At 41.2% G+C, this 13,819-nt stretch overlaps 1 protein-coding gene and 1 long non-coding RNA gene across 2 annotated transcripts; one reads left to right on the top strand and one right to left on the bottom strand.

The window, feature by feature from the left end:
• Positions 1–286: 286 nt before the first annotated feature.
• med10 (mediator complex subunit 10) lies at positions 287–3,113 on the top strand. The gene is made up of 4 exons (XM_058618827.1): positions 287–552; positions 645–728; positions 1,497–1,599; positions 2,405–3,113. Exons 1-4 carry the CDS (start codon positions 431–433, stop codon positions 2,498–2,500), a joined length of 405 nt encoding a protein of 134 aa, XP_058474810.1. The 5' UTR covers positions 287–430; the 3' UTR covers positions 2,501–3,113.
• LOC131447223 (uncharacterized) lies at positions 521–5,486 on the bottom strand. Its single transcript, XR_009234008.1, has 5 exons — positions 5,056–5,486; positions 4,856–4,941; positions 3,510–3,767; positions 1,451–1,629; positions 521–600 (listed from the first exon to the last, which is right to left on the bottom strand). It is a non-coding gene; the product is annotated as an uncharacterized LOC131447223 (long non-coding RNA).
• Positions 5,487–13,819: the final 8,333 nt, after the last annotated feature.

Genomic DNA, 13,819 nt, shown 5'->3' with positions numbered 1-13,819 from the left:
AAAATGAATGGCAGTCGCCGTACTAGACACTGCATTCTTCGTGGAGCGAAAGACGTTATATAAATCCAGATAACGATACATGTAATTATTGTTGTTATTTTAGCTGTTAAATAGGTTGTTTACACTCGATATATGAAGATTATATTCTACGTTTTAGTCCAGACAAAAGAACACTCTTCCCTTCTCTTAGCACGACACTCCGCGGCTTTACGGTAACACGAAGGAAAGGCTTGGGTTGGTGTGACGTCATAGGCAGCGGAGCAGTGCCCGCCGTTGATTGGTTGCTCTCCTGCCGCAAAGTGTTTCGGTGCTGTAGCTGTCGCAGCGTCGGCGGTTCATAGCTAAAGAAACGATAGCTTGACGGCTAATTCTCGTCAAATAAAGAACCGGTATCTGTTTTTTTTTATTTTGTATGTGACCGTGAAACAGCATGGCGGAGAAATTCGACAACCTGGAGGAGCACCTGGAGAAATTCATCGAGAATATTCGACAGCTGGGGATCATCGTTAGCGACTTCCAGCCCAGCAGCCAGACAGGACTCAACCAGAAACTGTGAGTCATTTCTTTCCTTTGCTGAGGCCGTTCAAACGGTACCAGTGCCTAAAAAACACATATTCAACATCTAGATTCACTTTGCTTTACAGAAACTTCATGATATCTGGTCTGCAAGACATCGAGAAGTGTCGTCAGCAGCTTCATGAGATCAACGTTCCTCTCGAAGTCTTTGAGTGAGTGCATTACAAACTGTGTTATAATCTAATCTTCTATCATCTTTATAATCCACATATAAACGTTTTCTTTACTCCTCTGTATCTATTTGTCATGTCTCTGTCGTGTACATACACACATTGTCGTGCTGAGATAATACATTCAGCCACGACCAATCCCAATTCAAAAAACTCTCACTTTTAAATGTCGTTACGTGCATTCAGCTGTTGAAAAGCCAAAAGTCTGATATTATTTTTCTTTCTAGATGTTTGAGTGCCATGTAATAATTCGGCATACACACATTTCAAAAATACATTTTAACTGATATACTTATTTGGTTAATTGTATTTTGTCGTTGAATCACTGCAGTTAGTGCTAAATGCACCAAAACTCTATTCAAATACATGTTTATTATATTTTAGGTTTAGTTTACAGACTGTTTTTATTTTGAATATTAAGCTGCACTGCAGTACAGACACAAAATACAGATCGTAGAGGCAGATCATGAGTGTTGTTCTATAAATGTTTGTTTAATTTAAGAACATTTTGTTTTTATGTATTGGTCAAAAGTAAAATATATGTTTATTGGCATCACATAATCCATCCAAGATCGCAATGGGCCATTTTTGACAGATATCTATATACAATTATTAAAGTAAATGTTTAAATATTCCACAACCACAGCCTCTGTACAAGAATGTGGATTGTCAACTTGCCACCCACAGTGTTTATTCAGTAATACCTTATCTGTGCTTCATGCCTTCAGCTGCTGTGTCTTCTTTTCACAGATACATTGACCAAGGTCGAAACCCTCAGCTGTACACCAAGGAATGTTTGGAGAGAGCCTTGGCAAGGAACGAGCAGGTCAAAGGGAAGATTGACACTATGACGGTAAGAGATAAAGCCAGGGTCTTACATTCCCTGCCAATGACACAAAAATGAACATAGCGTGAACATGGTGAGGTGATTAAATGCTCCCAAAATGTCCCTCTCAAGGATAATTTGTGTTATACAAAGTGAGCCATGTCAGGGTTTTTCCTACGTTGCACGAGGGACTTGGTGCAGTGAGTTGGAAATGTGTAATTACATTTAACATGATTACATTACTTATACAAACACAACAGAGGTTGTAGTCACACGTTCACTTTTTGACATTAACTACACTGACGGTTGATTCTCTCTAAAAGACTCAACCTTGGAGTGATTGAAGTATTTTCTGGGGACTGAAACATAAGAAACCTCTTATTCGTGCCATAAAATGTCATCTTATAAACGGGCCAATGCACTATCCTCTGTTCTCTGTTTGCAGAGAAATGAGGAACTGTCAGTTTAGTTTTATCAACTAATCTATTTATTTTTATATGCTGCACTTCAGTAGAAGAGGTAACTGAGTTCAAGACAGAGCTGCCTATTATAGGGAGCTTGTTTTACTGATGATAAATGAACATCACAATACTTTAAATCCTTTTGTAGTTCAATAGAAGCTGCACAAAAGAGATGATTTATACATTTATTTATCATCCAGTCAGGTCTAACATGTCCTTTGTTTCCTGGTAAATCATTAAGGTGCCTGGGTGATTTATTCTAAGCTTTACTAATCACTTCTTCAGGTATATTATTCTTGGTACAAAAGAAAAAAGCAGCAATAAATTCACCAACACCTCTTGTGTTCTCTCTCTTTTTTTTTTAACTGCAGAAATTCAAGAGCCTTCTAATCTCAGAGCTCGGCAAAGTTTTTCCTGAAGACATGGCCAAGTACAAGGCTATACACGGAGAGGATACCCCCTCCTAGTGACACTTGCACCACGACCAACCCCTGATTTTCAAACCTGTGACCCTCAAAGTGACAGCCTGGTTGGAGTTTGACCAAGGAGGATCGTCTATTATGTGCGAGCAGGATATGAAAATACCCAGTTATTATTTTAGATAAATGTTTCCGGGTTGGAGAAGTTTTTTTAAACCTTCTCTGCTCTGTGACGCAGCCCAATGCCGTCTCTGCTTTGAATTTCTGAACTTACATCAAATAGCAAGAATATGGAAGAGGTGGAGAAGAGAAAATAAAAATGTTTCCTCGCTGGGCTGTTCTGTCACCCTGTTGATGCACGGACACTGAAATCTGTTTGGACAACTGCGTCAAACAGATTTACTCCCATCGGTTGTACATACGGTGCATTTATACGCTTCTACTCTTCACTTTTGTAACGCTTTCTAGTCATTGTGCAACGTGTGTCGTTACCACACATTTTGTACCGAGCTCAGGTTTCTGATGGCCATGGTAACTGAAGGCAAAATGTTATTGATTGGCTCTGCTGTGCCTGATCACTCCACATGGTCAGGCTTTAGTCCACTCTTTATTTGTAACTCGTTTGTATCGTAATGTTTATTAATAAATGGTCCTTAATGGATGGATATTGTGTATGTCTTTTTTTTGGGATGGAATCAATGTAATATCATGGTTTTCTGCACCAACATACATTGTGATAATACGTACAAGGATAACACTGCATCTTCAGGGATTAATCAACAAATACTGAGTATTTTGGCTAAATGTGTTTTTTTCTTGCCAAGTTGTGCAAGTGTGAGAACAATTCTTATTTTATAGCTACAGATTTAAAGAAATGTTTTAATTCATGGGATAAAATGGTAAACATGCAGGATTGAAACACGAGTGCATGTGTGTTTGTGGACGTGTTGAGGTATCTGTGATGTGCTCGGGGGTCATTCGACTCAAGTTTCGTCTCAAGAACATCCTAGGTTGTAACATACACTTATCTGTGTACGCGTGTGTGTGTGTGTCCTACAAACAGACGTCGTCATCGTCGTCATGTATGCCTCCTCCGTCTGCAGGGGCTTGACCAGGGTTGACACGCCCCTCTCTGACCCCGGAGGCCGCTCCTCTGGGACAGGAGGAGGGAAATGAGCCCTGTTATTGTTTTGTGATCTGCGCTGTGATGGGTGATGCAGACGGCACTCATCCCACGAGGATTTCCAAACACTCATCACATGTAGAGTCAGCCGTGATTTACTGAGGACTCAGCCTTTTGGTGGGGGGAGGAGGACTGCAGGAGGGACAGAAAAAAATCAGTTTCTTATTTGTTTTTTCTCTACCTATTCAGGTTGAGGCGTTGAAAGTGCAGTGGCCATTATGATGTAATTAACATAATGGAAACTGCTTTATTCTCCTGTGGTTGAATGAGGTATTGACACTGATGTTACTCTGTCACTGAGTATGTCAATAAGTGCTCTGCTGTCACCAGAGAACCAGTCGGAGACATGGATGCTTGCTCACACTGAACACATGGAAAAATAGCCACTTACATTAAGCCTAACTTGTGCCACTCACTCGGCTGCACAAAGGTCCACAAAGAAAATCAGCATTTCTAGCTCTCAGGAACACAAGAGTTGCTGGTCTACTGCTGCCTCGTTTAGCACATTTGTGGCACGTGTGTAAGTATTTCGAACACTGAAGTTGCAAAAGAATACATTTGAACTGGTGGAGGCAGCGCTGGATCAATCTCCTGTGTGCTGTGATGAAAATGACTCTATTTTCTCTGTGGACTTTGCACAAGGAGTGTTTACAACTGTTTTTCAGTCAGAAACAGCTGCCTAATGATGAAGAAGAATAAAAACTTTAAAGATATTGACACGTGCATCTGTTTGTCCTTGTCCAGCCATCTGTTTGTCCTTGTCCAGGTGTGTGGCAGCCATGCCACACACCTGTGTATCAGACTGGTTCTCTACAGTGAGCTCAGCCGAGTCAGTTCTGACAGTGTGTCAGTACTCAGTTCCTCTAGGAATAAGAGACCATGGAGGATGAATATGAAATGGTAAAAGGACTCAAAGTTTGTGCCGATGTCAACTGAATTAAAATTTCTTGCTCTGGAAGTGCATACGTAAGCAAGGTGCCATGACTGCAGAGGCATCTGGAATGGACGCTGTCTTGCCAATTTAAAGTTTTGTACAATTAAGAATAATTTTATGAACAATGTTCAGGACGTCAGAAAGAATCTGTGCCATTTCCAGCTGCTCCAACAGCAGTGGTACTACAACAACAACAACAACAACTGTGGAGCCGTTTTACTTCATGAAGAGTGTGTCTGTGTGTAATGAGTGCAGGACTTTGTAAGTGGAAAAAACCCCAGCTCACCTGATCCAAAAGTGGTTTGACTTGGACCAAATCAATCCAGGGATTTTTTTTAGACCCAGTCCAAAAAGCAGCCGACACAAACAGACCTGAAACGAGAGGGAGAACAGCAAAATCACTCTTTCACAGTTGCATTTAAACAGTTTAAGGCGACATAGAATGCTTGTATCGCACATATATGTTAGTTATGGAGGTCTACTTACATATATTAACTTGTTTTCATGGTTAAAAACCTCCCAGTCGCTGCAAACGAGCCGATCAAAATATCTCCTCACTGAAGCTCTCGTCAGCCGCGCTGTTTCAGACCAAAACCACACCCCCAGAATGTGGACTGTGTTGTGATTGGCCAGCCAACGAGAGCTTTCCCACTGTCCTGTGATTGGCCAGGTACCTGGAAGTGACGTAATAGATAGGCCAGCTCTCAGATACACAGCTCCCCCTCTGGCACGGTGGATGCTCTGCATCTCAGCAGCTACAACGAGAGTAGTTCTTCTTCTTCTGCGGTTGAATGTACGCAACCGGATGTGCCCGGACTAGTGCCGCACCAGGAGGAGCTACGGTGGAGAGAAGAGTGGTGAGGTTTCCTGATGACATCATCAGCATAGGGAAGTGCCGATCCGCTTCGCAGAGCCCAGGAAAACGCTATTTTCTCAGCAGTGGCTGAACTGTTGTTCTGAAACTTTAGGGTTTCATAAACGAGGTAATGACGCAGATACACACACACAAACGCAGTGTTAATTGGAGCTTCCGGTCTATGTCGCCTTTAAACAGTTTCTTTGCTTATATTGAAAGAAAAAGAGATCCGTTAAACACTACAAGTTATATAAAGATAATGGAAACATGGAACATCATCATCATCATCAGCATCAGCAGAGGAAACTGAGTCATCACCTCACAGTACGTATGTAAAACACTTGTGTTATTTAGCCAGGGCACCTTGAACTTCTGTTAACTATGTGTCGTCAGTATCTCATATTTCTCTCCTCTTTATATTTTTCTACCCTATTGACTCCGCTCCTCTGTGTCCATCGCCATCATCCTCCCTCCTCCCCCTCTTCCTCCTCCTCCTCCTCCTCCTCAGCAGCAGCAGCAGCATCAGTGTTGGTCAAGGGCACCTTTTCAATCCAATAAAAAGCCAATTTGAAGGGGTGAGAAATGAAATTCAATGCTGTTTTTTATCCAGTTTGTGTTTGCGTCTGGGCACCGTGACATTTCTTTTAACAGGATGACACTCACACACTGTGTGTGTGTGGGGGGGGAGAGATTCATGTCGTGCTGCAGGACACACAAGAGCATGGGGGGGAAAAATGGAGAGGAAGAGCTACTTTTTATACTTTAAATATGCCTCCACACGAGGAGCTGCATGACTCATCCAAGGTGACTGAGTCTTTCTCTCCTCCTTTTCTTACCTCCATTCACATCTTCTTCTTTGTCACTCAGGAACCGACGCCCCCGAACAATCTCCTAGTTCTTTGGTGTCTTTCTCTGCGTCTGTGGTGCAGTGTAGTGTAGTGTGTTGTGTCGTCAGAGTATCAGCTGTGTTGTTTGAGATTCAAGTGGAGGAGGATCCTCTCCCACCTTGCTATGTGTCATTGCACGAGAATGGAGTTCACTCTAAACCCTAGGTGGAATAAATGATGATATATATTACATTTCTTCTTCTGTGGGAAGAGTCCCCCCATTCTTCAATTTCATGCTGTACTTTGGACACTAAAACAAATTGCTTGTCAAAAACAAAACCACCGGTGCCCTGCGCCTCTGACCCTGTCGAGGTATCACACTGAGAAGGAATGTTTGGCTCTGTATCAGGTGATCTGGTGTCTTTGCAGTCTTTAAATTGTTAATTTGATTCTCTGAAAGCGCTCTTCTTCTAGAACAAAAGAGCACAGAGACGAGCAGCATCTAAAAATAAGCAAAAGGTCAAAATGTGCCCACAAAGAGGCGTTTTTTGGACCTCACAAAGATATAAATTCACAAACACAAGACATTACACTGACTCTCATTCATTCAGGAAAAAGGGAAATCCCTTATCTTAACCATAACCAATTAATGCTTAATCCTACTCTTAACATAACCTAAATTCACATCTCACTCCTGGCGCTGACAGGTGAATGTTTATACTAGGAAACGTTCCGATTACAGAGCAAATACAAGTTTAACGATCAACTTAACCCTTTCCTGTGTTGCCCTGCAGCTTCTCCTGCGTGTAGACGGTTGCACCTGCAGCTGTTTTTGTTTAAATTTGTACCATATTTGTACAAATGCACTGCAAGTCTGGGCCTGTAACCACAGTGTGAATAAATAAAACCCTCCTGTGCTGTTGGGTTTGCATGGTGAAGGAAACACAAAGGCAGGGGCTGCAGGGCTTTTGATGCTCTTAGCCGTGTCTTTCTGATGCTAATGCTAAGTGCTTCAGGCAGACTGATGAAGCTAAAATGGCCGCTGGAACGCTCTCCACCTCGCTCTCTCCTGCCTCTTGTATTGTGACGACGAGCGGCTGATGAGCAACCAGCTCAGCGACAGTCATTCAACTCCTCAATGAGGGTCAGGAGGCAGAGCCTCTCGTCTTTCTGTCACCCTGGTCGCCATGGAAACACCCCACCCCGTCATCCACCCTTGCTCTCTGGATAATGGCCAGTGCTGAGTGTGTGTGTGTGTGTGTGGGTGTGTGGGTGGGTGTCATCTCAGCTAATTAGTGTTAGTGAATCTACACGTATTCTGTAAAACACTCCTACATACTGACGTCTGAACATCTATTAACTTAACACACATTCACCTACCAACATTTACACACACACACACACACACAACCCTGAAACCAGGTCTTAACCCCCAAAATAAATAAATCCTTTATCAGTCTCACATGGTTGAAATTCCTTCTCTGCATATAACCCATCCTACTGGAAACCTTCCTAGCCACTGAGCAGCACCTGAGGAGGTACTATGGGAGTGGGGTACCTTGCTCAACCCTTTTTTGACCTGGTGGGGACTCAAACCGGCAACCTGCCAATGACAAGCCAAGTTCCCTTTCCACTTGGCCGTGGACTGCCAGCTTAAAAGCCCTTTTCAGAAGTTAGGAGCAGCTAAAAATGTCCTCACTCTGTATGGTGTGAAGACAACCCTAACCCTAACCCTGTGGACACTCATAGACATAACGCATTCCCCTAACCCTAAAACCAGGTCTTAATCGCTGCCAGATCCCTGTCTATCGTCAAGAAGCTCTTGAAGACCCAGGTCTCCCAAGAACATCTTCTGTCCTGGCACTTTACCCTGCTAAACCTTACCCCCTTATCTCCTTCTATGCACTTATCTGCTTCTACACTTGAATCCACTTCTGCACTCTCACCCTCTGTCAGTCTACTGTTCCTATCGAGTGGATTTCATGTCCAAGACTTTCTTCTATGAAGCTTATTCCTCTTTTGGTGGCTTTTGGATAAAAGCGTCTGCTAAATGCTTAAATGTAATCCTCAAAAAGCCTGTTAAAGTTGTGTGGACCAGACAAAATGTCCTCACAGAGATGTCTGAGTGAAGTTAAATGACCACAGCCCGATGATGTTGCAAACAGTAATGAGACACAAAGACTCATAAAGAGCACGACTATTATACCATGTGGGCCCACTCATGTTTGTCTGTGTGTGTGTGTCGGCCAATAATGGGATTATAAAGATAATGAATGAGAAGTCTAAATTGGCTCAGTGATACTCATCACACCTGCCGCAGCAAAGCACCCATCAGCATCAGCAGCAGCAGCAGCAGCAGCATCAGCAGCAGCATCAGCAGCAGTGATTGAAATATTGAGCTAGAAAAAAAAGAGACAACAGAGGATAGTTAATTAATGAAAAACAAAAAAAAAATCATTTTCATCTACTCTGTGGTCCAACCGTCAGCACATACACAACCCTCTTCTGTCTTCTGTCTGTTTTTGGATTGCTGTGTAAAGTGAAGAGAGAGAGAGAAACAAAAGAGGTAGAAATAGAAAGAAAAGAGATGATGGGGGAGGAGAGAGTTGTTATAATTTCCCTCTGGTTTAATTATCCGAGTCTATAGACAGCCCTGGCTCTGTCTCTCTCTTGTCGTTAAATGTTAGAGGTGAAAGTGTGAGCTGTCTCTCTGTGTCTGAGATGTTCTTTTCCCTGTGTGTGTTAATGGCATTTACAGCACAGAGGAGCGACGAGATGATCCCACCTCAATGTTACACAGCGAGGAGAAGGAAGAGGAGGAAATCCATCATTTTCATCACGTCGCTGACGCTGCGCGGTGACACAAGTCGATGAGCCGTCATAGTCATATGATTGACTGTAAACATGCACATGTATGGATGTTATCCAACGCATGGGAAGACAGTCAGTGCAGACTCTCACGTTTGTTCAGTTAGTGTTTGCCAGAGGCTGTGTTTTTGGCCTGAGGCTGTGTGATTACAGCTTATCAACACAAGTGCTGGGTCTGACTCTCCTTCATCATTCACAGGATGCTGTCGTCGTCGTCGTCTTTGTCTCAAGGTATCGCTGGATAGTTATTAAACTGCACGAAAAGCTCTTGAGTAACTACAACATCTTTGACACCAACATGAATAGCAGGTACTGCATAGGCAGGTTTATTTAAACACAGGTAAAGTCACTGAAAAGCCAGTTTGACTCCTTTCAAACTGCCAGTAGACGAGTGTAACTTTCTGTTGACCTCTCTAAACGGTCACATTTGTGCAGAACTGGCTGTGTGCTTGAACCAACTCATGTACGCTGATGACTTGGTGGTTTTTAGCCCACGTTCAGTTGATCTATAACACTTTACCAGACAAAGAACTATATTTGTGGTTCCGCTTGGCGGAAAATTGATGAAATCAATCAGTGTTGGAGCAAGGAAACTATCTATCTATCTATCTATCTATCTATCTATCTATCTATCTCTCTCTCTCTCTCTCTCTCTCTCTCTCTCTCTCTCTCTCTATCTCTCTATCTCTCTATCTATCTATCTCAGAGGAAAGTGGAAAGTAACTCCAGGTTCGGTCTCATCATTGCCAGTGGGCCCTTTCTTTTCTTTTCTTTTCTTTTCTTTTTTCTTTATAGCAGCCATTTTAAAACGTCGCGGTTGAACAATCACAGGTGTGAATAATCAAATTAATGCCGGGCTGTGTTACACTTAGCTTCCCTCTGTTTGAGGCTGCACGCTGCTGCTGCTGCACGCTGCTGCTGCTGCACGCTGCTGCTGCTGCACGCTGCTGATGCTGCACGCTGCTGCTGGTTCACTGTCAGAACATGAAGTGAAGAACAGAGTCATCATCAGTGTGTCCAGTCCCACCTGTGCTTTTTCCTGCTCAAAAAGGAGCCAGTGCAGCTGATAAAAGCCTGGAGTGAAAGATAATTGTATCTATTCCCACGGCAGACACATGCCAGATGTCGATGTAGCATAAACACGATGCTGTCAGCAGTCATTTTCTAACAAACGTCAAAAATAAATATTGCATTTTTGGCTACGGTGATGGCTGGATTTTATGACTGATTTTCTTTGTTTCATGTGACTGTTTATGTTCAGGTCAGCAGCTGTGGGAGAGTCACAGTGGGCAATTCTCTGTGTTTTTCATCCAAATTCCTCTTCTGATACGTGACACCAGAAACTACACCAGTGGATATAAAACTGAACCTGCGTCAATCCCAGTTCCGGAATATAATGAAAAGCAAAACGTTGCAGATCATATTAAGACAGCGATGTGAGAATAATGGGTGGTGTCCCAAGTGTTCAGGGGGAAATGTTAATTTGTTTCTTGAATAATTTCCCCTATAGTCAGCTGCCACACATAACCTTTATTGTCCTCAGGGTGTCTCTTTCATCCCTGCGGACACACACACACACACGCACACACACATGCACACACACACACACACACGCACCAGGCTCCATAAAACTCGCAGCCACGCCTTTCCTTTGTTTCGCCATTTGGCTTCAACTTCTGTCTTCTGATGTGACCCCCCACCCAGAGAGGTCAATGCATAAATTTGCTCTCCCTCCTTGCTCTCTCTCTCTCTCTCTCTGTGCAGCATTAGTAGTTTACTCTAACCTTAACCATCACAACGTAATGCCTAAAACCCCTAAAACCAGGTCTTAACCCCTTTAAAAAAAACCTTTAAAGATGTAACAACCAAGTTTATAAGATTTTTGTAGTTTTTTGTTTTTAAAATGACTTAATTTTAATTCTTTTAAAGAGTGGGTTTGTTTATTTTTGGTAAATACTTAGTTTTAGCGTAGTTTTTATTAGTTTTAGTGTTAGTTTTTTGTAATATGGAGTATTTGCTAGGTCATAATAAGTACTGTGTGTCATAAAAACAAAATGACGGATGAACAACCATCGCTGAGTCAAATATAACAGTCGACAAGAAATGAAAAGGTAAAAATCAAATAGCCAACAGACTAAAGACACACATGAACATAACATAATAATAAATAACCTTAATGAGACACATCACATTGAGTCTCAGGGAGCTCAATTATAAACCCAATAAAAGACGAGAGATTTTGTCCACTTACATAACAAACTCAACCCAATAACTATTTTGTCCCACAATGTAAACAAAATCTAATTAAAAAAACATTTTATTATGAATGAATAATCAAATACAACCTTTTAAAATTGCCGACAGAGAAAAAATACACACTTCACATGAACCCAAAAGGCTTATGCATGAAATTAATTTACAAAGACGAAAACTTAGTACATTTTCACTACAGTTTGAGTTGGTTTGTTTTATAAGCTTTTCTTCATTTCTATTTTAACTTTTTATTTAAATTTCAGTTAACGGAAATTTCTTTAACCTTGGTAAAGACCAGCCGTAAATGTCCTCACTCACATTATAGGTTCATAAGTTTTTTGGTCCTCACACAGATGCCCACACAAACATGAACACACACACACACGCACACACTTGACAGCAAACACACAGTGCACTTTCATGGTGCATGAGGTGACCCCGGTCACATGCACATCACACAGACCTCACCACCCACTCACATCTGTCCATGAGCTGAATACATTTACATGGAGTTTGTTGTGAGACACAGAAGTCAAGAAGAAGAAGAAGAAGAAGAAAAAGAAGAAGTAGAAGAAGAAGAAGAAGAAGAAGAAGTAGAAGAAGAAGAAGAAGCAGATGAAGAAGAAGAAGAAGAAAAAGAAAAAGAAGAAGTAGAGCATGAAAAAGTGACTGAAAAGATCTGAACGATAAGCGTTTCTACACCTACAGACCAGTATTTGGCAATTTGAAGCTGGTTTCAGTCAAAGTAACGTCCAGATTCTTTATCATGCCGTCCAGATTTAAATCATTTTATTGATATTTAATATCTTTGTATGATTTACTGTCACTGGCTTTAATGATTTTGTGTGGGTTTTAAGTGAAGCCCCTCTTTTTAACCCTAGATGCACCTTTAAGAAAGTTACCTTAACACACCTAAAGCACCAAAATGTGTTCATAAAAATGTTAAGCTCCAAAAATGTTATAATTTTTTTCAAACGTCAGTCATTTCTATAAATATGAAATATGTGTTATGGGCTAAAATAATAATAATAATAATAAATTAATTATTTTCAAAATACTTCATGGATTATTTTTGGATGGATTATTGCAGCCTGGTTTATTATGTGAAAGATTAGCAGAAACATTTGTTGTTTCACACTGTGATATTTCTTAAAATACTCACGTTAACAAGAATTCCTATTAGATATTATATTTTATAACACCTCACCGTACAAGGTTCTGTCATCATGCATCAAAAATAGTGATTGGAATGGGTTTCAATGAGCACATTTTGGTACGTAGGTGTAATAGTGTGAGTATTTTAGTTAATGCGGTTTACAAAAATAAATAAAAACATACATGAAACTAATTGAGAACACTCAAACATGCACAACCTAGCATACATTTTAACAATATAAATGCAAAAAAAAGGATCAAATATTCTATAAATGAATAGCACAAAGCACAAAAATGTGTCTAGGTGTGTTTAAATTATCCATGTTCAATATATGCTGACTGTCAGCTGGTTACATCTGAAGAAAAACCTGAATTAAAACGTTGTGTTAGACACATACAATACAATAGGCATGTTGCGTGTGTGTGTGTTTATGGGTGGAGGGGGTGGGGGGACAAAATGGGGTTTCCACCTGCATAATAAAGGCAGTCTGTGTGTGTGTGTGTGTGTGTGTGTGTGTGTGTGTGTGTGGTGCACTGGGACTGGCCACTGTATAACAGGCTGCCTCGGCCACATTGTTTCTGACTCGTGCTGAAGTCTCAGTGGCAGCAGATGTGGTTTTTACACAGCAACAACAAAAACTCATTAATCATCGCCTCGCCTCTGTGTGTGTGTGTGTGTCAGGCTTCTTGTTCTGCTGGGTTCCTTTGCATGTATGATATTTTCCGCCAGTTTGAGTGCGTGTGTGTTGTGATGTGTTTTGGGCCGACATGTGTGTGCAAGTCGATGAATTGTGGAATAAAGAATGTGTGTGTATGTGTGTGTGTGTGTACAAGGCAGAATGAAAGTGTAATGATAGCTGCTACATGTGCAGGTGTCACATCTGGTGACCACTGAGCCACCATGGCTCAATCCTTACTCCTCACCTTTTTAATACTTTTACTTCTAAAACTAAAAGTACATTTTATATCAGGAAAATGACTTTTGATACTTAAGTACAGTAAATGTCAAGACTTTTTACTCAAGTAATATTATTAAAAAAAGTGACTTCAACTTCTACCAAAGTCATTTTCTGGTAACATACTTGTACTTTTACTCAAGTGTCCACTTTTAAGGTTCTTTATACAAGACTGGAAATGATCGGCGATGTCTCTGACCACAGACAGAAGGCTGCACCTGTTTAAGAATCTGAATAAAATGACATTAAATCCGATTTTTCTTCAGTCATCACAACAATAATACTGTTAATCAGGATAATCGTGACGTTAACACACACAAACATAATAATGGGTA

Source organism: Solea solea, chromosome 20, assembly GCF_958295425.1.
Source record: "Solea solea chromosome 20, fSolSol10.1, whole genome shotgun sequence".
Taxonomy (NCBI): domain Eukaryota; kingdom Metazoa; phylum Chordata; class Actinopteri; order Pleuronectiformes; family Soleidae; genus Solea; species Solea solea.
This window is presented reverse-complemented; position numbering and strand designations above follow the sequence as displayed.